The sequence below is a fragment of the Cupressus sempervirens genome, chromosome 6, assembly GCF_028749045.1.
Source record: "Cupressus sempervirens isolate cs-2001-9-10 chromosome 6, ASM2874904v1, whole genome shotgun sequence".
Taxonomy (NCBI): Eukaryota; Viridiplantae; Streptophyta; class Pinopsida; order Cupressales; family Cupressaceae; genus Cupressus; species Cupressus sempervirens.
This window is the reverse complement of record NC_143123.1, coordinates 683,531,565-683,552,471: the sequence shown is the minus strand read 5'-3', so window position 1 is coordinate 683,552,471 and position 20,907 is coordinate 683,531,565. Positions and strand designations below refer to the sequence as shown.

At 37.2% G+C, this 20,907-nt stretch overlaps 1 protein-coding gene across 6 annotated transcripts in view; it reads left to right on the top strand.

Annotated features, from left to right (window-relative positions):
- LOC149554035 (uncharacterized) overlaps window positions 1–12,279 on the top strand; it is a 59,577-nt gene extending 47,298 nt beyond the window's left edge. Inside the window, exons 3-6 of one of the 6 annotated variants that reach the window (XR_016353219.1) lie at window positions 2,109–2,265; window positions 11,232–11,367; window positions 11,495–11,765; window positions 11,856–12,279. Coding sequence is in view for 4 of the 6 variants with exons in the window: in XM_089789365.1 (XP_089645491.1) it covers window positions 2,109–2,265; window positions 11,232–11,367; window positions 11,495–11,659 (458 nt within the window). In the remaining 2 variants the exon portion in view is untranslated. Of the gene's footprint in view, window positions 1–2,108; window positions 2,266–11,231; window positions 11,368–11,494 lie in introns of all 6 variants that reach the window. The other 5 variants (XR_016353220.1, XM_089789365.1, XM_089789366.1 and 2 more) reach the window with 5 other exon arrangements.
- Window positions 12,280–20,907: the final 8,628 nt, after the last annotated feature.

The following is a 20,907-nucleotide window of genomic DNA, read 5'->3' as shown; positions in this document are numbered from 1 at the left end:
TAACCCAGATATGTTAACTAGGGAAACCCTTGATTAGAGGGAAAGCCCCAGTGGGGATGGTACCCACAAGATGATGTACTAATATAAATATTCTTTCCAGAATAATAGAAATGAATTGTACTTGTACTTTCTCTTCCTCTGCCCTCTCAACTAGACTTTTGCTCCTTCTGATCTCGATACCATATCACAAACTTTACATTCAATAATCCCTTGGATCGCTTACTCACATTTACCAATACTCTGCTCTTGTTTGCACACTTCACACTTCACACTCATCCTATTCACACTTCTCAATCAAGGAAAATACTTTCCTTTATACCATGTCCACAAACAATTGCTTGAGTCGGCCTTGAGGCTTTCCCAATTAATTATAATAGGACCTCATTACGATAATTAATTATTTCACAATTACACAACATTGTCGGCTCACAGTTTATTCAACTTCTCACACGTGTGACTCTAGACCTTGCGCACTCGCTGACGTCATCATCAGGCTGTCCTCTGTCACTGTATAACTTCGCATATCAAGATTCTATCTCTGTTAGGAGATATTATCCAACCATTAGAAACTGCTTCTAAAGAAAACTTTGTCTGTATACTACTTTTTGTAAATAAAGCATACCTTTTGTATGTCTTCGGCTTACTTCATGCGCACTTAACCTCGTTACCAGGACATAGTGTAGAACATGTCCTTAATTGTGCTTGACTTGAACATCAATCATCTGTTTGTATGACCTCGATCTCTGTTTGCTGTTCTGCCAGTCTTCATAGAAACCATACTATGTTATCATCAATGACAAACACAGTCATGAATGCAACATGTCAATCATACTACATGCTCTCCAATGCTTAGGATATTCCCCCAAAGGGATACCATCAGCATTCATGCTAACAATTGCTTTGACATCACTATTTAAGATGGATATTTCATGCTATAGTTAATCAACAACAGATTTAATGAAAGAAATGGCATGTTGCAAACTTGCCAATTTGTAGATTGAACCTTAGGAATGTAAATGGGAGAAAACACCATGCGTAAGTGAGAAGAAACAAGATTTCCCTTGGAGAAACGCACATATAGGAGGAAACTCCAGCAAAATGTGAGCTGCAACTCTCTCAAATCCCACACCTTCAATGAAGAAATAGAGTTGTAGGCCTGAATATCAGTGGTTTCAGTCCTTGAGGCCTTTAACACAACTCTAAGTCAGGTGAGCTAACAATGGCAAATTGTTTACTTGGAAGTTTGGAACAATGAATTCCTATGTATTTCATTCATTTCCCTATATGAACTAATTCGAATGCCCAAATTGATACTTACAATGGCGTATTTATGCTTCACAAGATCGAATAATATTCCAAAATTTAGTAATTTCTGAAAAGCAAGAGTTTGGAATGCCGTGGAACGCTTCCTGGCCATAGAGTGAAGCCGCCTAATACAAGAAAGGTGTGCTTTCAAAATTACTTTGAAAGTTTCAAAACTGCCACTTTCTAAAAGACTTCACCCTTAATCTTCTGGAATCCATAACTTTTGCAGCCACACTTGACATGAGATGATGTGTTTTTTTCTTAAATTGCATAGTTTTCAAGAAGAATCCAAATATGTAATAAACATTCAAATTGTTGCCATCAAAGACCTCTTTTTGAAACTGCAACACAAGTATCCTCTTAGGCATGATCACTTTGCCATGGAGACTAGAAGAAAACTGGATCCATTTACAAATGATTAACCCAGTACCATGTATCTGTGAGTAGGCTTGTCAACAGTTTCACAATGCCTACACTGATGCAATATCAAAAAAAACTTTACAAATAATATTAATGTATCTAACAATCATCATATAAACAATTAACTGAGCATTTCGTTTTTGATGATCAATGAAACTTATTTTTTCTTGCTAAAGTGTCTAGAAGAGGTGTAAAAATATTGTACTTGTCCTGTTGTAACATTCAATTAATTATAATCTTAATTCCAGTCCATAACATTACTAAATGAATTTGATCACTTATTAATATCTGCAATATATTTGGTTGCTGATAGACATATTTAACAAACAAAATAATCCTTACAAATTTAAAGTCAACTCAGTTCAAGGTTTCTTGTCAGCCAGGTGGTGACTTGATTTTATTGTGGGACAGCTTGCCATGCTTGTTGTGCTTCAGTTGTGTGGGAGACACTTTTACTCCAGAGGATAAGCTGTTGAGAGATCCTCGACGTCTCTATGTTCCAGGGCGTTTATACCATATTGTTGAAAGGAAGTTATGCAGGTAAGTACTCACAAAGCTCTTTTTCGATAGCTATGAATGCAATTTCTTATATTTCAGTTGAACATATTTATTGTCTTTGTTCAGATTAATTAATTGTGAAAATTGCTTGATGCGCTTTCTTGATTTATTGATTTGTTTATCTGAAGAAAGTATTCTGTAAATTATATTAAAGAAAACAAAACATTAAATTTTTTTTTATATCAGATAGAGATTCCTGAAAATTGTAATTTTTTCTTATATGTTATTCAAATTTTCTCTTGTAAGTTGTATGATTGTGTTTGGGGTTCCATCTGCTGTAAAACAAAGTTCATCTGTTTACCTTCATTGTGTAGTCAGAAATACTGATAATCCTTAGAGGGAAGCCTTCTTCCCTTTGAATTATGTTGTTTGTTGTAATGAATAATATAACATTATATTATTAGGAACTGAAGAATTTCAGCAATTTAATATATAAACAGCCATGACTGAGTCTTAGATACTGAGAAGACTAACCTGAGGTCTCTTATGGCAGATTATTTTCTTTAGTTCAAGCTTGATGGAACACTTGATGAACAAGAAAATATTTAGCACAATCACAATCACATTATAGAATGTAATGGTATATTATTGCTGTAATCAATGAGATATAGATTTCAAGGTTGTTATTGATCTGAGGTTTGATTCCTGTTCCAGGGATATTCTTCTGCAATGATCCACACCATGATCATGACCTCAAATTTGAATGGGTGTCTGTTAAGGACTTGAAAGTTCATGTCTAACGAGAAGAAACAAAATTGTTGGGAATGACTAACGCTTGAGTATTCAATTTCTTGTAGGTATAGAACTTTTAATTCACTATATTATACACCATATAAGTAATTAATGTATGAAACAATGGCTTTGTTTTAAATTACATAATGTATACTACTTGAGATTGCAAACATTCGTAATAAAATACTAATAGTGATAATGTCTTCTCTATCCTTTTAAGCTTGGGTGTTCTGCTCAAGCATAGGACCCTTGTTGCAAGGTGTGCTCCCTTGGTCTCCTTGTGTTGTATAGCACATCGCTTGGGTTCATGATATGGTTTAACTACCTCCCTTGTTCTAAAAGTCAAGTGGTTTTATAGGGCATTGACAAGTCGATCTTTTGGTGCAACAACAACCAAACAATTGATATTAGAGGGTCAGGGGTTCAAAATCAAACCCCATGTTGGTTCCCAAAACCGCAGATTGGAAATCCAAGAGCCTGCTACTGCTCCGATAGGACTTCTCAATCAGTTCTGGCCAACAAACGGAAATCACTTAGATTCCCCTGCGCTTCGGGCTCCGCGACACCCAAGCGGGTAGACCTTCACCTTGAACACTGACTACTCAATTCAAGGGTTTTCTATAGTGAATTTAAACTTTGCGAGTTCCTCGGCTGGCAAGGTCCCTAAACTTGATCAAAATGAAACTGGATGCTGAATACTTGATAATTGAATGTTTTGTGTAAAGTTTGTTAATAATGAATTTGACACTTGTAGAAGGAATATTATAGATTTTCTGACTTTAATAACAAAAGACCAGTGCTTTGTTAATCCGGGCGATAGAGTCAACTTTGGTGAATTTTTACATACAACTTCATAATGTTCAATGCACTTATACTGCTAACAATTTTAATAATCCAAATGTGACAGACCAATTATTATGCAATCTTAAATTAGTCCAGATTGAGTTTTAACTCCGCTAAGGAGACAAATTGGACAGCGGTACGGAAACAATTTAATATTTCACAACACCAACGATGATCAAATTTAAAAAGCTAATTGACCATGTCCACTTATTTGATATCAAAATTATATGCAAAATTCTAAAATATAATTACGAAGGACGATTCGCCTGTAGTTTAAATCTCCACGCCATTTAAAAATAAACAAAAGACATTTTATTTTATTTAAAAAATAAAATAATGGACTTTATATTACAAAATCATAATAGACCCCTTATTCCTCCATACAATAATAAAATAAAAATACTTTTCTCCTGAGAGAATATAAAAAATGTTTGGATATGTTACAATGTCTCCTTGGCTCAATGTTCTTATCCTTCCTAAAGTCATGCCTTTTTGAATAAAAGGTCATATCTTTTCTATATTTATATCTTAAAAGGAACGTGACCTTTTGAAATTAAAAATCATATCCCTAAAAATAAATCGCACCTCCTTTGAATTACTAACCACGCCTTTTCAAGAATAAATTTTGGTGCCTTCAATAGTTTGAATGATTTTAACTTTTTAATGCTTTCCTTCAAAAATAATCCCGTGAATTTAAGTCACAGAACCTTGATGTGGATGGCTTCTATTATAATTTCTCTTCCATCTCATAAACTTCCATTACTTTGTGTACGTGATGAATATGATTTCCTGTGTGTTATACGGCTTTGGATGTGGGCGGCTTCATTTTTGACTTCGATTTCTCTCTTGACTTGGAGCTGTTTGCATTCACGTGTCACTCTGTATAGGTCTTGCGTAGTGTTTGCCCGACTGTCCTCTTTTCATCAAAAGTTTTGTCTTCAAATCCACAAAGTTGTGCGTCTTAACTGAATTGCTCATCTTCAGGACCAACACCATCTTTAGATACTCCCGTCAATCCTTCAATATTTTGTGTTTGCTATTGTTTTAGTTAGATAGTTTTTCCTTTTCTTCATACGTGACTTGGGGTTCAGAAGCTAATAGATATTTATTATTGTTGGCTTTTATTGACTACATAACTTCGTGGCTCTTCTAAGTCCTGACAGCATCCACATGAGGAGGACTTGCTATTTGATTTTTATGTGCCCGGTTTTAACTTTGTTTCTTTCACAACCTTTACGATGACTGCTGGAGACTGATTTGATATCTTTATTAACAATCACCGGTGATGAATCTCCTTAATAGTACCATATGTTTATTTTATCTTGTCTATTACTTGTTATTAACTGGGAAATAGTGTCCTTGGTCTTCTAGATCTCTTGTAATCACTTGTGATAGCCTTCATAGTGCCGTTTTTTTATTTCAGCTATTGATTATTATCTTATTCACTTATTTCTATTTGAAAGTCTTTCAGATTGCCTCTTATCCAACATCTGGCTATAGTATACGATTATTATCTTGCTTTATTAGATCCATGAGTCTTCAACAATAAGCACATCAACACCCCTGACGGCATATGATCTGCACAAGAGTGTCTTGATTACCACTATTTTTGTATTCACTAAAGATGATCTTTTCATATTCATTCGATATTCTGTACTCTTTGCCTGATGGGATTAAATTGGTCACACTCCAACCCAATGGCAAGCCAGTGTCACTCTATTTCATTCTGATGTGCCCACATTAAAGCATATTAGATATATATTAAATTAAGCCCGAACAATAACACTTTGCCATTTGATCGACATGATCAATGACACCAATAATTACTGCCTTACATGTTATTTATACTTTCAATGAGGCTCAACTTATGTATATCTTTACTGATCATAGTGAACTCTATATACTATTGTTTCTCTTCATTGCATATTCTATATACTTTGCCTTTTCTTTCTTTCCGAATCTACCTAGTCACATTAATTTTGGGATGTATTCATCTCTTAGAGTCTTTGTCTTCATGCTTTCGACATCAACGCCAGTGTTTTATCAAATTCTCAACATTATTTCTTAAATGGAGATCCTAAATTTTTAATTTATTTGATGAAACATTTGCTGATTCAGATGAAAGCTCTCATGATAGTATGCCTCAATTTTCTATATTCTTGAACCCATTGTTCGAAGAAGTAATAGAAGATAGGTCTGAGAAATGTAATCTTTGCAAAATAAATACCATTTGATTCTGACATTCAGCAATAAAATAAAGATGTGAAATCATATCGTGAACAATTGGTCTTGACTTATCATGAGAAGTTCTGACTTAAGGAGGAACTATCCGATGATATCAAACAAGGATGTTGTACTGCATTTCAAGGAACTGTATCTTACTGCTGTAAATACAATGTAGTGGTATCTGATAAATACACATTATAAATCATTTGGATATGGTAAGTCATCCATATAACCTGGTAAGTTTGGAAAGTATTGGAGCCTTGCCTGGACGCTATAAACTAGTTCCTTCATGGAAATAACTCCAAATGCAAACCTTAGTGTGATTACCAATCACGTCTTTCAGCAAAAGTATTTAATGAAACGGGAATATCATGGCACGAAAATATGCAGAGGGAAAGAACACGAGGAAAAATGCAGTAACAGAATGTGTCTAGTTTCTGCCTTAAACAAGGGTGTAGAACAAGGAATAAAACTGTGGAAAGAAATTCAGGAGTAAAACCGTGTGGAGGCAAAAAACATATCCAACTTCTCTCGGCTTCCAAATATATGTAAAGGCATTTGATTTTTGAAAGACTTCCAAGAAGCTGTAACTCTTAAAGAAAATGTTTTGCCTTGGACGCCGATATAATATGCCAAGTGTGCATTTTGGTTTCAAGTAAAGAATTGAATAAATAAGGAAAAGAATTTGAAGGTTATAAGTTAGAAGAATATTATAAACATATTTATTTACTTGCACATGAATATATCTTATTAAGATGGCACATGGTAATTGTTTATCCAAGGTCGTACCTTTTAAATATGTATATCTAAATACATGTTTCATCTTAGAAAATTTATTTTATCTTCGTGTACATGCATGTAAATTTATGTATTAAATAGATAAAATCTTGTATAAAAATAATACTATGATGTCACCTTTAATTTATATCTATTTATACGTACATAAATATGTATTATAATGATGTGGTGGAAAAGTCAACCTAAAGCCAATAAAGGTTCGTACTTTAATTAAATTAAGATCATTAATATTTTTATCCAATAGCTCATGCGTGTCTAATGTGTGTATCTTATTATGCAGTCTCTAGGTCCTTAAATATGGTGATTCACAATTCATACCTATTTTCCGAGTGCTGGTGATGCTCCTATGCCCAATTCTTTTCTGACAATGCTTCCACCCCTTTGACGTGCTCCCTACAAGGAAATTTTCCATAGTTAAATCATATTATCATAATAAGTTATTAATCATAAGTAATGATAACAGCTAACCGCCTTTTCAATTCCATGAATTCGTGATAAATAATCAACTATCTTGTTATCTTCATATGAAATTATAACGACTAACCATCTTACCATTTTATAAGATTATAACAAATTTAATTGTCACTAACATCATGTGAACCTCAACGGCTATATGAAGATTTTAAATTGGATTGAAAATTGGGATGTAACAATAGCATCATGCAAAAGTTCTTCTAGCATTTACCAGTCTCTTAAGGGGTGGCAAATTATGTTTTCTATCTACTTTGTGGACTTCCAACGAGTATATGTTAGATTTAGCTCGTCGAAAACTTGAGGGGAAAATTCATAGGCAGGAAGGGCATTACGACACATCTCTGTTCAAGGTAGGGTATTATCGTCAGGCACATTATGGTAAATCAATTAATTGAGAAACCAATGTCATGATATGCTCAATAGTCTAAAAAGGGCAGTTATTTCCTCGAAGTTCTTGTTATGGTAAATCAATGTTGCTGTAGTTGTATTAAATAGAGGAAGATGAAAGCTCCTTATATAGATTTATAAAGACAATGTTACTAAAAGAAACAATCATGAACTAAAAATGAAAAATAGAAACTACCTAACAAACTAAAGACTCACTAAGATGATCATTAAAGAAACATTATAATATTCTAATACCCTCCCTTAGTGGTCATTGTCTGACTGATGTCTTTTAATCTCAAATTCTTCAAAACATTTTGTTGCTGTTGAGACCCTCCCTATCTTTGCAAAATGTTAATGACCAAGAAGCCGAATTTCGTCAAGAAAAAATAGAGAAGGGTGTTCCCTTCTTCAAAATGCTTTGCAACAAGAGACGAGCCTGCCACTCACTTTGCCACTAATCCTCCTAGAATCCTCAAAATGTTAGACCAAAAATCACCATAAAATATCCAACTTGATGTTGGATAATGGAGTTGCTTTTCCTTGGAGACAAAGACAAACACTGAGAACAATTAGCACGATTTTGAGGAAAAAACGACAAACCCCCCAAACATTACAGATGAGCATGATGCCCCAAAAAAGATTGCAAAAAAGTCACAATTTTCAAGGGAAAAAATAAAAAAAGCCGAACATGATTTTTGAGATGAAAAATCAATCAAAACTAGGCAATACAAAGCTTCGTTTTTAAAGAAAAAATTGGTAAAACCCACCAAATAATTTTTGAGGAAAAAATTAAAAACTCACAAAGGAATCTTACACAATTTTGTGAATTATAGAATCAGAAATTTTTCGAGGGAAAAAATTATGAAAACCCATCAGAAATTTTTTGAAGGGAAAAATTTATGAAAATTTATAAAAAAATTTTTTTTACGGAAAAATTTATGAAAACCCATCAAAAAAATTATGAAAGCCCACCGAAATTTTTAAGGGCACTAAAACATGAGACTTTGCATGGTAAATCAGCACATGCAACAAACATTCAAGTACATGCAACCCTAAAAAAACAAAGACTGTTGCTGTAACCAAGAAATCGTAGGATCAAACCCTTAACCAGGGTTGCAATTTCCAGCAAACAAATCCTTGAAGACGAACCACAAAAGCTTCATAAAATATCTCTAATTTCTAAAAATCGAAAAACAAATTTCTGGAAAAAAATTCCTGATCAAAAGAGGCTTGAATTTTCCTTCAAAAATTCACCAAATTTTATAAAATCCCATCATCTTGCTTTGATACCATGTTATGGTAAATCGATGTTGCTATAGTTGTATTAAATAGAGGAGATGAAAGCTCCTTATATAGATTTACAAAGACCATGTTTCTAAAAGAAACCATTGTGAACTAAAGATGAAAATAGAAACTACCTAATAAACTAAAGACCAACTAAGATGACCATTAAAGAAACATTGTAATATTCTAATAGTTCTTGACTAAGCCCCACAACTTTCTCTAACAGTGCTTGGAAAACCCTTTACCTCTTATATGTTGTGTACTAATGTGCAAGCACCATGATTTGCCTGCGTTAATAGTTCCAGAACTTGGTACCATGTTTCTGTAGTCAAGGGCACATCTAATATCTGAAAGGAGACAAAAGTAGTATAGGTAACACAAACACAACAATCAAACATGTCTAAAGAAACAAACTGAAAAGATCTTAAATTGAATAAGTTCAGGGTATAAAACAGGTTGTGAAAAGAAAAATATAATATAACATTATTTAAACTTGAACAGTTTATTATTGTCATTATATTGTATAATTAGACATTGACCAAGATTCTTGATGGTCCTAAATTTTCCACAGAGAAAAAAATTGAATGTATTTAATTAGCTTCATAATTCCATACTAGTGAAATACAATGCATAAGCTGAGGAAAACTGTAAACTGAAATTCTGGATGGCAATTTTGTTATGCCATGCAATGCCCACCAATAGATTGTTATTTTTGTTTATGATGCCAAACTCTTTTAGGCCACTTTTATGTTTCTTAGATTTTCAGTTGGATTTGATGATAGTTTGATGTTATGACAGTATTTATCCTATGATGATGCAGTACATTGATACATTGATACATTGATTTATTTCATGTTGCTACTTAGATGATGCTTATTATTATCATATAATGATGTTATGGATATTTATGTTTCACTGACCTACTGACCCCTATATTTGCATTTATATTGATGATGGACATGTTCTATGCTTCTGTTTGATGTGTGTATGATGAGGGATGTAGTTATAGTTACTTGTTTACAAGACCTACACGATATACTGATCCCTACCATTGCTTGTTATGATTGTAAACATGTCTGCACATGCTCGGCTTTGTGATGCAGGTTTGCAAGTATCGGGCATCGTCCCCCCTGAATTGGCTAGATTGAGCATGCACTTATACATATCTTGCTTCCACATTAATGTTGTTAATGTATCTTTAATGTTAAAAAAAGAATTGCATCAACATTATGTCTAGTTAGGTTATTTTATCATGGGTTTCTGGGTGAGGTGTTACATGCCAAGAAAGAATTATACTAACATTAGAGAAGAACCGTCTTAAATCAGTAAGGAGGTATACAAAATAGTGACAGAAGATTGAAAAAACAACATAATGTTTATCACTCTTAACAGGTTCAGGGTTCTTGACCTGATTATTATTGTACAAGGGAGTTACAATCTGGCATTGCACGGGATGTAATCAAATGAGCTGAAGCATCAGGAGCAAGATTTCCCCTAACTTCCTCCATTAACAAAAATAGCTACTTATTCAACATGGAATTAAAAAGGAATTACTAAGTGTAGCATTTGGATCTAGAGTCACTTCTCTTGGGGACCTTTAGACGACGGTATTTTAGACTTTTGGGCATGGGGAGTTAGTGACTTTCTTGTGATTCTTCATTAATGCACTAGTACCTTTATAGTTGAGGTGCATGTATATAATTACTTGTTCTGCTAGTGATACCTAGCTGTAATGTTATTAGTTATTATTCGTTAATTCTCCTTTCTTGAAAGCTTTGTTGCAAATCAAGTGATGGTATTGTGCTTGAAATGCCTCCTCTTCCCAAGATGCATCATTGGTTGGTCAAGACTTTCTATGTCCTTAGTTAATCAGGCTGTTTGAAAATGGCTGAAATAATCGTTTTAATGAATTAAACTAAATCAGAAAGGTTGTTACATGGTTTGAGAGCATTAGGATCATGTGTGTTCCCATAAAGGCTTTAAACCATATCCTATACAGACATGTTATCGTTCTTCTTAAGATGTACTCCCAACTGTTTCATCATTTCATTCAAAATATTATTTCTAAAGTTTAATATGTGATGACATCTATCAGTGGAAAAGCAATTTTCATTAGCCATAGTTAGCAAATTAGTTTATAACTTTCTGATTTTGTAGTGAATCAGGACTAATAGCATTTTATTGCTTCCCTTGTGTTAATCTAGGTATGGACGCCTCCCTCCTCGTGTAAAAACAGCTGTACCTGTTGATGGAAGGTTTGAACACGTTGTTATTTCCTGCAATGCAATTACAGATCATTCCATTGTGGGGATAGAGAGGGAGTCTCAAAAGGCTCTAGATGTAAATACTTTCCTTTATACTAGAGCTTCCGTCTTAGGTTTAATTTTTATGGCTCATTCACCATAATACCTTGCTATGGATGGTCTGTGTGGCTCTAACATTTCCTTCCATCTATAAATTGCTATAGATAATGATGGAAGAGAGGATGATGAGCGCTCCAGTTGTGCAGAAGATGGAGAGGCAGGTATCCAGTAAGTCAGATCATGATAGAGAACACAGTGATGCAATGCAAAGAGTTGGCTCTCTGAGTGTTCCTCATGCTTCAGGACAGCAATATGGTACCTTTACATAGTACCTTGCGATGGTAAAATTCTGCTAAAAGTAATGGCACAGCAATATCCTTGGACCTCAACACACAGGCATAAATACATCCTTATTTCATCCTGTTGGCTTCAAAGGTAAAGCAAAGTTTATGTTCAATGATGGAATAAAATGCAGTGAAAAATGCAATATACCATCTTAAATAGAAATTGCAAATTGGTTTACAGGTGGTACTAAAGGCATGATCAAGCATTTGCACATGTTACCGATCGCTCTGAAAGTTTATTAGTTTGAGACATTTATTGCTTACTTCTCGAACAAGTTGTCAATTGACTTGGCTATTATAACTGGGCCACACATACAACCAATTTTTTGCGTTGTCTCTATCATATGTTCCACTAGCAAGAGCGTAAATATATGTAATATGGTGTATCTGTATTGCATCTCCAATGCCTAGTCTACACAACCAAATTAAAATTATTACAGCTTAAACAATTTAAAGCCAGAAATCATAGCTTGTTTATTAATCAAAAGATCAAGGGTCCATCCTTCATGTATGTCAACGATAATTAGTGAAATTGTAAGTGGATCCTGATCAGATATTTTGTGTAAGGTGATTTGTTTTTAATGTTTTGTAAAATATTTACTGCAGTAGCTATTTGCAGGCTTTATCTTCTGTAACAATTCACAATTTTAAGGTACAAAGCCCAAAAAAGGGCCGATCATTGATAGATGAATCCTTTTGGTGAAACCACTACTCTGAAAATGCCATAAGCAAAATCAGGCTGTTTCTTTAAATTTGAAGAATATTACGTAAGATCATTGGTTATATATGTAGGTGTTGTAGCTGTTCTTTTATTATTATTTTTTTGATGAATAGTCCTTTTCAATTAATAAAATTTACTAAGATTACAATTCACAAAAAAAGGGTCGGAGGGTACAGGATCACCCCGCAAATGAGTTAAAACGGCCGAAGCCGGAATAAACAACATGGCTGCAGCCAGAAATTATAAACTATTCATAAAAAAAAAAACATTTTAAACAACCTCAAGTTGCCAAGGCAGTACCAGCAGAGGGAGGAGGATCATCTTTATCAGGAAATCCCCACGCATCAGTGGGATTGTGAGGCGGACTGGGAACAGTCCAGCCGTCAGCAGCATTTGCAAGATCTGGGGTAGTCGCAGTCTCCGCATCCTTCTTGTCTGGCCGTGGAGGAAAAATTGCCAAGGCTAGCCGAGGAAACTTGCCAGAGTGCGCTCGTCCAGGGCGAGGAGCCCGAGACCGGCCAAAAGCCCGCCCAGGGGGGGGAGCCGGGGACCAGCCAGAACCACCACGCGGTGGGGAAGCGGAGCAACGCTTCCAACCGCCATGACCATTGCTGGGAGAGTGGTGGCGGGGACCCTGGAAGCACGGCGTGTGTGAATGGCTGCTAGAGGACTGGCGTCGGGAACGACGATCGCAAGACGAGGAGGCATCAGCCGAGGCATCCGGAGGCACTCTGGCAATGGTGCAAGGAGCATTGCTCCAATGATTTAACAATTCCTGTAAGTGGGTAACCTCCAGGGCAACTTTATTAGCTTGCACCTGTATCTGCATAATGACATTGTTACAAATGCATGCCTTAGTGTACATTGCAATGTTAACATCTAAAAAACTGTGAGTGAATAAAACTGCATTCCTATCTTTCCATAGAGAAAACAAAATTTCCATCCTGAAAGTATGCCAAATCTGGGAGAACTTCCGAGGAAATCTGGGGGAATCACCCAGCACGATCATGTGCCATGAAAAAGGTTCGGGCCTGAAAGGCTTGAAAAAATCATGAATCCAGTGCCAATAATTCTGAGCACGCTTGCAAAACCAAAAAATATGCAAAAAGGACTCAGGTTGGCCACATAAGGGGCATCTGGGATTAGTAACCCCAATGTGCTTGAGCCGAGGCCCCAGGGGAAGACCTTGGAAGGCAAGGCACCAAGAAAAGTGAGCAATCTTAGGTTCTGTAATGGCACTCCAAAAGGTGTCGAACCGTTTTCTCCATTGAGAAAGCGAAGAATGCAAATGCCACCATTGATTAAGCGTGTCCACCATCGGAAGGTGGGGCGAAAGCCATCTGTATCCCATATTGGGCTTATAATTGGTAAATGGAGTGGTAGGAAACCACTTCCAATCATACCACCAAGGACGAACAAATTGAATCCCCACTTTATGAAGTAAGTGCATAGGGATGGAAGACAACAGAAGGTCATAAGTCTGGCGATCGGCATGAACAAGGCGGTATTGAATTTGCATATCCTCCCATGACCTGAAATTCATGGTGACTCTTGAAAAAATGTCCTTGGTAGTGCGGATGCCACGTTTAAAGAAACGCAGAGCACTGGCACCTTGAATCTTGGCAAGAGTACCCTGGAAGGCAAACAGGCGAGACCACCAAATGTTCTGTTGATTTAAGGACAACCCATTGCGAAACTCATCACCAGCCCAATGAAGCCAAGGTTTAACAGCTTCCCAGGCTTTCCAGATGCTCTTTATAACAAAAGAGCCCTATATGACCACTGGTTCACTCATAGTGAGAAGGGTCTGAAAACCAATCCCTTTCCATGCCGGTCTGTTAGCAGGGAAGCCTGAAGAGATGCAATGCCTGACAAGAATTTTTCAGGCTTCATCTCCAGAAATAACTCTGATAATCCATTTAGCACAGAGGGCAAGGCCTTGCTTCCTAGAGGAAAGCAGGTCAAGACCCCCAGATTCCCTTGGGAGACAACAGAAATCCCAAGCAACTCTGTGAAAACCATGATGGTCAAAACCAGAGGCCCAAACAAAATCTCTGAGCAAATGTTCTAATTTGAGATAGGAAGCTTTGGAGGGAGCCCAACAAGAAGAATAATACACATGGGTGGCAGCCAAAATCTTAAAAAAAATCTGGAATTTACCAGCAAGAGAAAGCGGCTTAGTGATCCAATAATCAAGCTTTTTGCTAATCTTTGTAAGCACAGCATTCCAAAGTTCCACAGGGGAAGCCTGGAAAGCAAAGGGAATGCCAAGAAAGCGGAAGATTTCTCCATAAGTAACCCATTTCCATTGGAATTGGCTGAGCCAAGGTGGAGCTGGCAAAAAAGACTGTCGGTAGCAGAGCGTTTTATGCCATTGAATGACAGAGCTAGAGGCTTGACAAAAAGTGTCCAGACAATTTAAAGCATTTTTTATGTTTTCTTCATCTTCAAGAAGAGTAAGAAAAGAATCATCAGCAAAATGACCATTGACTAACTGGGAGGAAGAATCAGGCAAGGAAATGCCACGGACCAGTCCTGAAGACACAGAGTGAGCAAGAAAATAACCAAAACCTTCAGCAGCAAGGACATAAAGCGCTTGAGCTAGCAGACAACCTTGTCTGATGGAACGAAAAAGTCCAAAAGCTTTAGATTGCGAATTATTGATGGTGATGCAAGCATTAGCGTCACCAAAGAGCATCTCCATGGACTGAAAGAAATTGGGACCAAAACCCAGAGTCTGAAGCATAGCCAAAATGAAAGGCCATTCAATGCGATCATAGGCTTTACCAAAATCTATCTTTAAAAAGATAGCCTGCTGCTTGGACTTACGAGCCCATTCCATACCTTCTCAGACAGCAATGATGTTGTCAAGAATATACCTAGATTTGATGAAGCCAGTTTGTTCAGGCTGCACAATTAGAGGAAGCATATGGCGGATTTTGAGAGAGAGCGCCTTACCAATGATCTTATAAGACACATTCAGGAGGGTGATGGGCCTCCAGTTGCAGATGTCCTCAGGATCACCAGCTTTAGGTATGAATTTAATATTGCCTTTATTTATGATCGCTCCTAAGCTTTTAGAATGGTATGCTTCAAGATAGACTTTGTGCAGATCAGGACCAATTTGCTCCCAAAGATGTTTGTAAAATTCACAGGGAAATCCATCACACCCAAGGGATTTGTCATCCGCTATGGAGTAAACTGCCTCTTTAAGGTCTCAGAGGGAAAGAAGTTGCTCACAGAAAGCGTGTTGCTCAACCGTGAGGCGGTTTGGAGTAACAGTAATACACTTTCTGAGAGCCTCCTCCTGAGCAACCGAATGGCCTTGCGAAGCAAAAACGTTCTCATAGTGAAGAACAAAAGCTTGCAGGATGTCAGGCAGACTGGAAAGAACATCAGTTCCCTGTTTTATCTTTTTAATCCCAACATTGGTATGACGGGCTCGGAGAGCTTGGAAGAACTCCTTCGAGGCTTTGTCGCCAACCTCCAACCAGTGGAGACAGGCTTTGATTTGAGCTCCTTGGGCAGCATAGTTATCAGCAATTTTCTTTTCATGGCGAAGCTTGGCAAGCTGAATTTGAAGATCCACATCAAAGGGGTTGAAGGTGAGCGCTTCAGAGGCTTTTTTGAGGGCAAGGGTGTTGGCTTCATAAGACCGTTTTCTAAAAATTGCCAGCTGACGCCCGTAGATGCGCAAAAATTGAGCCGTTCTGGTAATGGCGTCATTCCACCATTGAATCCAACCTCGATGGGAATGTGGATGTGGTTCCAAATTTCAGACACGTATGTGGGAGATGGTGGAAGCATGCAACAACACAGACGTGTTGAGGAAGAATTGAGACTTGGCCACTTTGGGGACAGCTGTTTGCCAAAAAATGCCAAAAAAAGTGGGATAGTGGTCTGACAACGTCACATCTGTTAGGGGAATGACAGGTAGATCCTGATCTTCAGAAAAGAAAAAAAAAGATTGCGCTGAGATCATAGTACGATCAAGACGTTTCAATATGCGGTCAGGACCGGCTCGAAAATTGGACCAAGTGTGCCAGGCCCCACTATCATGACGGCGGCTAGTATCGGGATCAAAAAGGCCCAATTTATGACGTATGTAAAACCAGGCTTCTCTTTCCCCAGCTGTCCAACGGAAAGGCAGAATGCTATCTTTGTCAGAGGCCACTTCAACCATATTGAAGTCCCCACACAGGACCCAAGTAGCTGGCGGCAAGTTGTCAGCAAGCCAAACACACATTTGTGCCCTTTCCACAGCATCATTGGAGGCATAAACATTAATGACTCCAAAAGAATGATTGTTAATGGAAAGCAAAAGCCAAATAATACGGTGTGTGGGGTCAGAACCGTGCGAGATAATAGTAGAATGAAGGCGAGGTGACAGGAGAGTAACTACACCACCTCGGCCAGCTTCATGCTGAGAAGAAAACATGACGCTATCCTGCCAAATGACGCGGCATGCAGCAGAAAGCATGAAACCAGAAATCTTAACTTCTTGCAGGCAAAAAAAATCTAAATTCCCAAGTCTATGACGGGTATCTCGGACATAGAACTTTCTGGGGAGGTCTGTAAGACCTCGAACATTCCAAGAGAGGAAATTCATGAGAACTCTTCCATATCATCCTCGTCCTCTAGAGGAGTAACTATTCTGCAAAAAGGTAGAAATCGGGTTGAAGTCAGACGGGAAATCCTCTAGACTTACAGCCTGCCGTTTGACCCCTGATAGCTCCGCACGTCCAGGAGGACTGTGAGAACGCCTTGTTGCTGGTGGTACTATGGAAGCGACTGCAAGAGGAGAACGAGCCCCAGCCAAGGACGAAGCTCTGGCGGCTGCCTTAATCCCCTGCGAACCAGCAGGGTTTGAAACCTGCAAAACCAGAACAAGTGCAACAGAAGCCGCTGGCGTCTCCACGCTAGCAGGCGTTGACACTTCGGTGGAAGCAGAGGAATCGCGGTAACTGCCGCATAGGATGGCTTGGGGGCCAAAGGATTCAAGGCAGGCTTGCCTTTGCGCCCAACAGTAACCCATTCTTTTTGTTTCCTTCGACCTGTTTGACAGGTCTTGCTTTAGGCTGAGGTTTGACCCTAGGTGTAGCCAGAGGGCAATTCCTGATCTTGTGTTCCGTAGACTGGCACCTATAATAGGTGTTAGGTAGGTTCAAGTAAAGCACCTTCTGTGCAAAGGTTTGAGCGCCAATCTGGATTTCCACAGAATCTTTGAGATCTTTAGAAAGATCAACTTCAATGCAAACACATTGCTGAGGGCGAGCATTAAAAAATTTCTCTAGCTCCTTGGTAACAACTTTGCCAAGGGCTTGGTCAATAGACTCAATAAATGGCCAGCAGGGCAAGGGTAAACCTGGGAATTCGACCCAAACAGGAACCCTAAGCTTTTTATCATCCGAGACAGAGAAGTCTCGGGACCATTTCTGAAAAACAAGCAGAGAGGAACGCACAGACCAAGGGCCGTTGGTAAAAATCGCGTCTGCTTGCGACGGGTTAGTAAAGCGAAATAAAAAAAACCTTTGGTAAGGTTTTGCACAGCGTCAAGGCGGACTCCATGAGGAGTCTAGCTTTTGTTGACCCATTCTCTGAGCATAGCTTCAGGGGGAGTCCTACCAACAAAATACCCTATCAAGGTATCTTGTTCTAACCAGTCACATGCAGCATCAAATTCTTGCAAATGAAGGACAATATCAGGATTACCTCGTGGAAAACCTTCGAGACAAACTCGCGCGGGCGTTTGTTCGGTGGCAGCGCCATGGCAGTCCGAAGCAGCAGCGTGAACACCAGAAACAACTGGTTCACCAGTGGCCGGAGCCATTATATCCTAACCTAAAGCTCCCATAGTAAATGTGGTATGACAAGTGCCGACAGAAGGGGAGTGCAAGCAAAGGGCCGTACGCAAAAAAAATTGAAAGTTCGCATGAAGCAAGAAAACCTTAGCCGTTCTTTTATTATTATTTCTGGAGTATCAAATGAGATCTCAAATATGGTGTAATGCTCCCTTTCTGAAATATGATTTAATAAATAATAATAATAAAAATAAAATAGTATATAATATAGGCTTTACATATCAGTAAATTGTGAGTCTCTCATTGGGGAGGTCTTGGGTTCAAATCTATTTGAGATCAACACATAATAATAATTAATCTTACAATAATAATATATAATCTAGGCTTTGGCCAATTACCTATCAAATTTTTTTTTGTATATAATATAAATTAAGCAAATTGAATGAAAGGTTAACAAGTATGTAATGAAGAGTTGTACTCCCTCAAAATAAGATATAAAAAAGGAGAGTTCATTTGAAAGGGATATGGAGGAGGGAAGAAGAGCATAGGAGTTAAAGAAGGTTTAATAGAAGAAGAAATGAATGTGAAGAAAAGAATGAAGTAATTTTTCAAATGACAACAATGATGAAGGGTTGTGACTCTTCGAAAGAATGGCAATCATTAAGGTTGTGACTCTTTGAAAGGATTGTAATTATTAAGGGTTTTGACCTTTTTGAAAGGGTTGTAATTATGAAGGGGTGTGACCTCTTTGTCATATTGAAAGATATAAAATTAAATTGGATAAACATTCAATTGAAATGGGGATTCAAAAAGGATCAAGAAAATGAGTGTTTGTGTTGTAATCACAAAAGGAGGAATTAGAAGAATAGATCTGATTTAAATAATAAGTTGATTTGATTGCCAAGGTTTGGGTCCCTTTCAAAGGGCAAGAATAGTAAAGAGTTGCATTTTCTCAAGGGTGCTAATAGTGAAGGTTGTGCTTCTCACCAAAAGGCATTTATGATGCAAAAGGTGCAACCTCTCCTTAACATTAAGAGATATAAAAGGAAGAAAGGTCATTTGAAAAAGATGATAGAGGGAATTAAAGAAGAAGTGGGATATACAATAAACTTAAATATATAAATTGAAATATATGCATAATAGTAGAGTTTAGATTTGTATGATAGTCATGTTTAATTTCATGTGTATGCATATGCATTTGTATTTATGAAAGATCAATATAGTTGATGTCCTATTCTTTAATTTCCTACAAATTCCTTCACAAGGATATGAGGTTTTTGTAGGGAGATGTAGAGTAGGTGAATCACAAAATTGGATATGTATAGAATCCTAAAGTCTTGAGGGAGCCTACTCGTATATACGTTTCCTAGAGCCCTAACACAAGAATTCATCATCTTCCATTATAGTTAGGGAAGCAATTTAATATACATGCTTTTGCATTTTTATCTATCAATAATAGTGAAATCAAAGTTATATTAGTTATGTTATGTTTATAATACATTAGATATTTCTATAATCATAGTCCATCCTTATAGGGTAGGTGAGTCCCAAGATGGGATATGGACAAGGTCTTAAAGCTGTGAGGAAGCCTACTTGTAGATTAGTTTCCAAGCGCTCTAGCGCAATAACTTCACCATCCTCTATTAGGGTTAGGGAGGTACCTTGATATAGATGTTGTAGCATTTATATCCATTAATACTAGTGAAGTTAGAACCATATCAGCCATATTTTATTTATAATACATGATATAATTTGTAATTCTAGATTCATAGCCTTTTCTTAATCACTCACTATAGCTCTTTATAGGATAGATTAGTGTTGCATAGGGGGAAAGGGAGTAAATCCACACAAGGTAGGTGAATCACTAGATGGGATATGTACAAGGTCTTGAAGCCTTGAGGGAGCCTACTTGTAAATTAGTTTCCAAGCACCCCGACACAATAATTCCACCATCCTCAATTAGGGTTAGGGAAGTAGTCTAATATATATGTCGTAGCATTTATATCCATTCATAACAATGAAATTAGGAATATATTTGTTATATTTTATTTATAATAAATGAGATGATTCAATATTCATAGCCTATCCTTAATCACTCACTATAATCCCTTTAGAAAATAGGTTGGTGTTGTATAGAGAGAGGTGGAGTAAATCCTCACAAGATAGGTGAATCCCAAGATGGGATATGGATGAGGTCCCAAAGCCTTTAGAGAGCACACTAGTAGATTGGTGTCAAGTGCCCTATAACAAGTAACTCCTCATCCTCCTTAGGGTTGATGTTTAGGAGAGAAATAAAGTATTAGGGCTTAAGTATGTTAAATGTCAAATGTATTATAATCTTTAATTTGTTTGAAATGTGTGATGATGTGTGTTAATTGTTTGAAATAGGCAACTTCCGAGTAGAGAACGTTAGAGAGAATAAATAAATTGGCATATCTAAGCACAATCCAAACCCTACTTGGGAATTTAAGGAAATCATTTAAAGTTCTTGTTGGGAACATTACATATGGTATCAAAGCTTAGATACTTCCATCCAATGTGGTAAAGATGAATAAAAAATTGCATTCAATCCAATAAGAAGGGTTCAAACAATGTATGTAGGATTTGTGCCTACAAGTTCTTTAGTGTATATTTCATATTTTCAAGTGTATGTTCCATGTATAGTTCTAATTTTGTTGATCGAGACTAAGAGAATAACTAGAGTGAGTGCA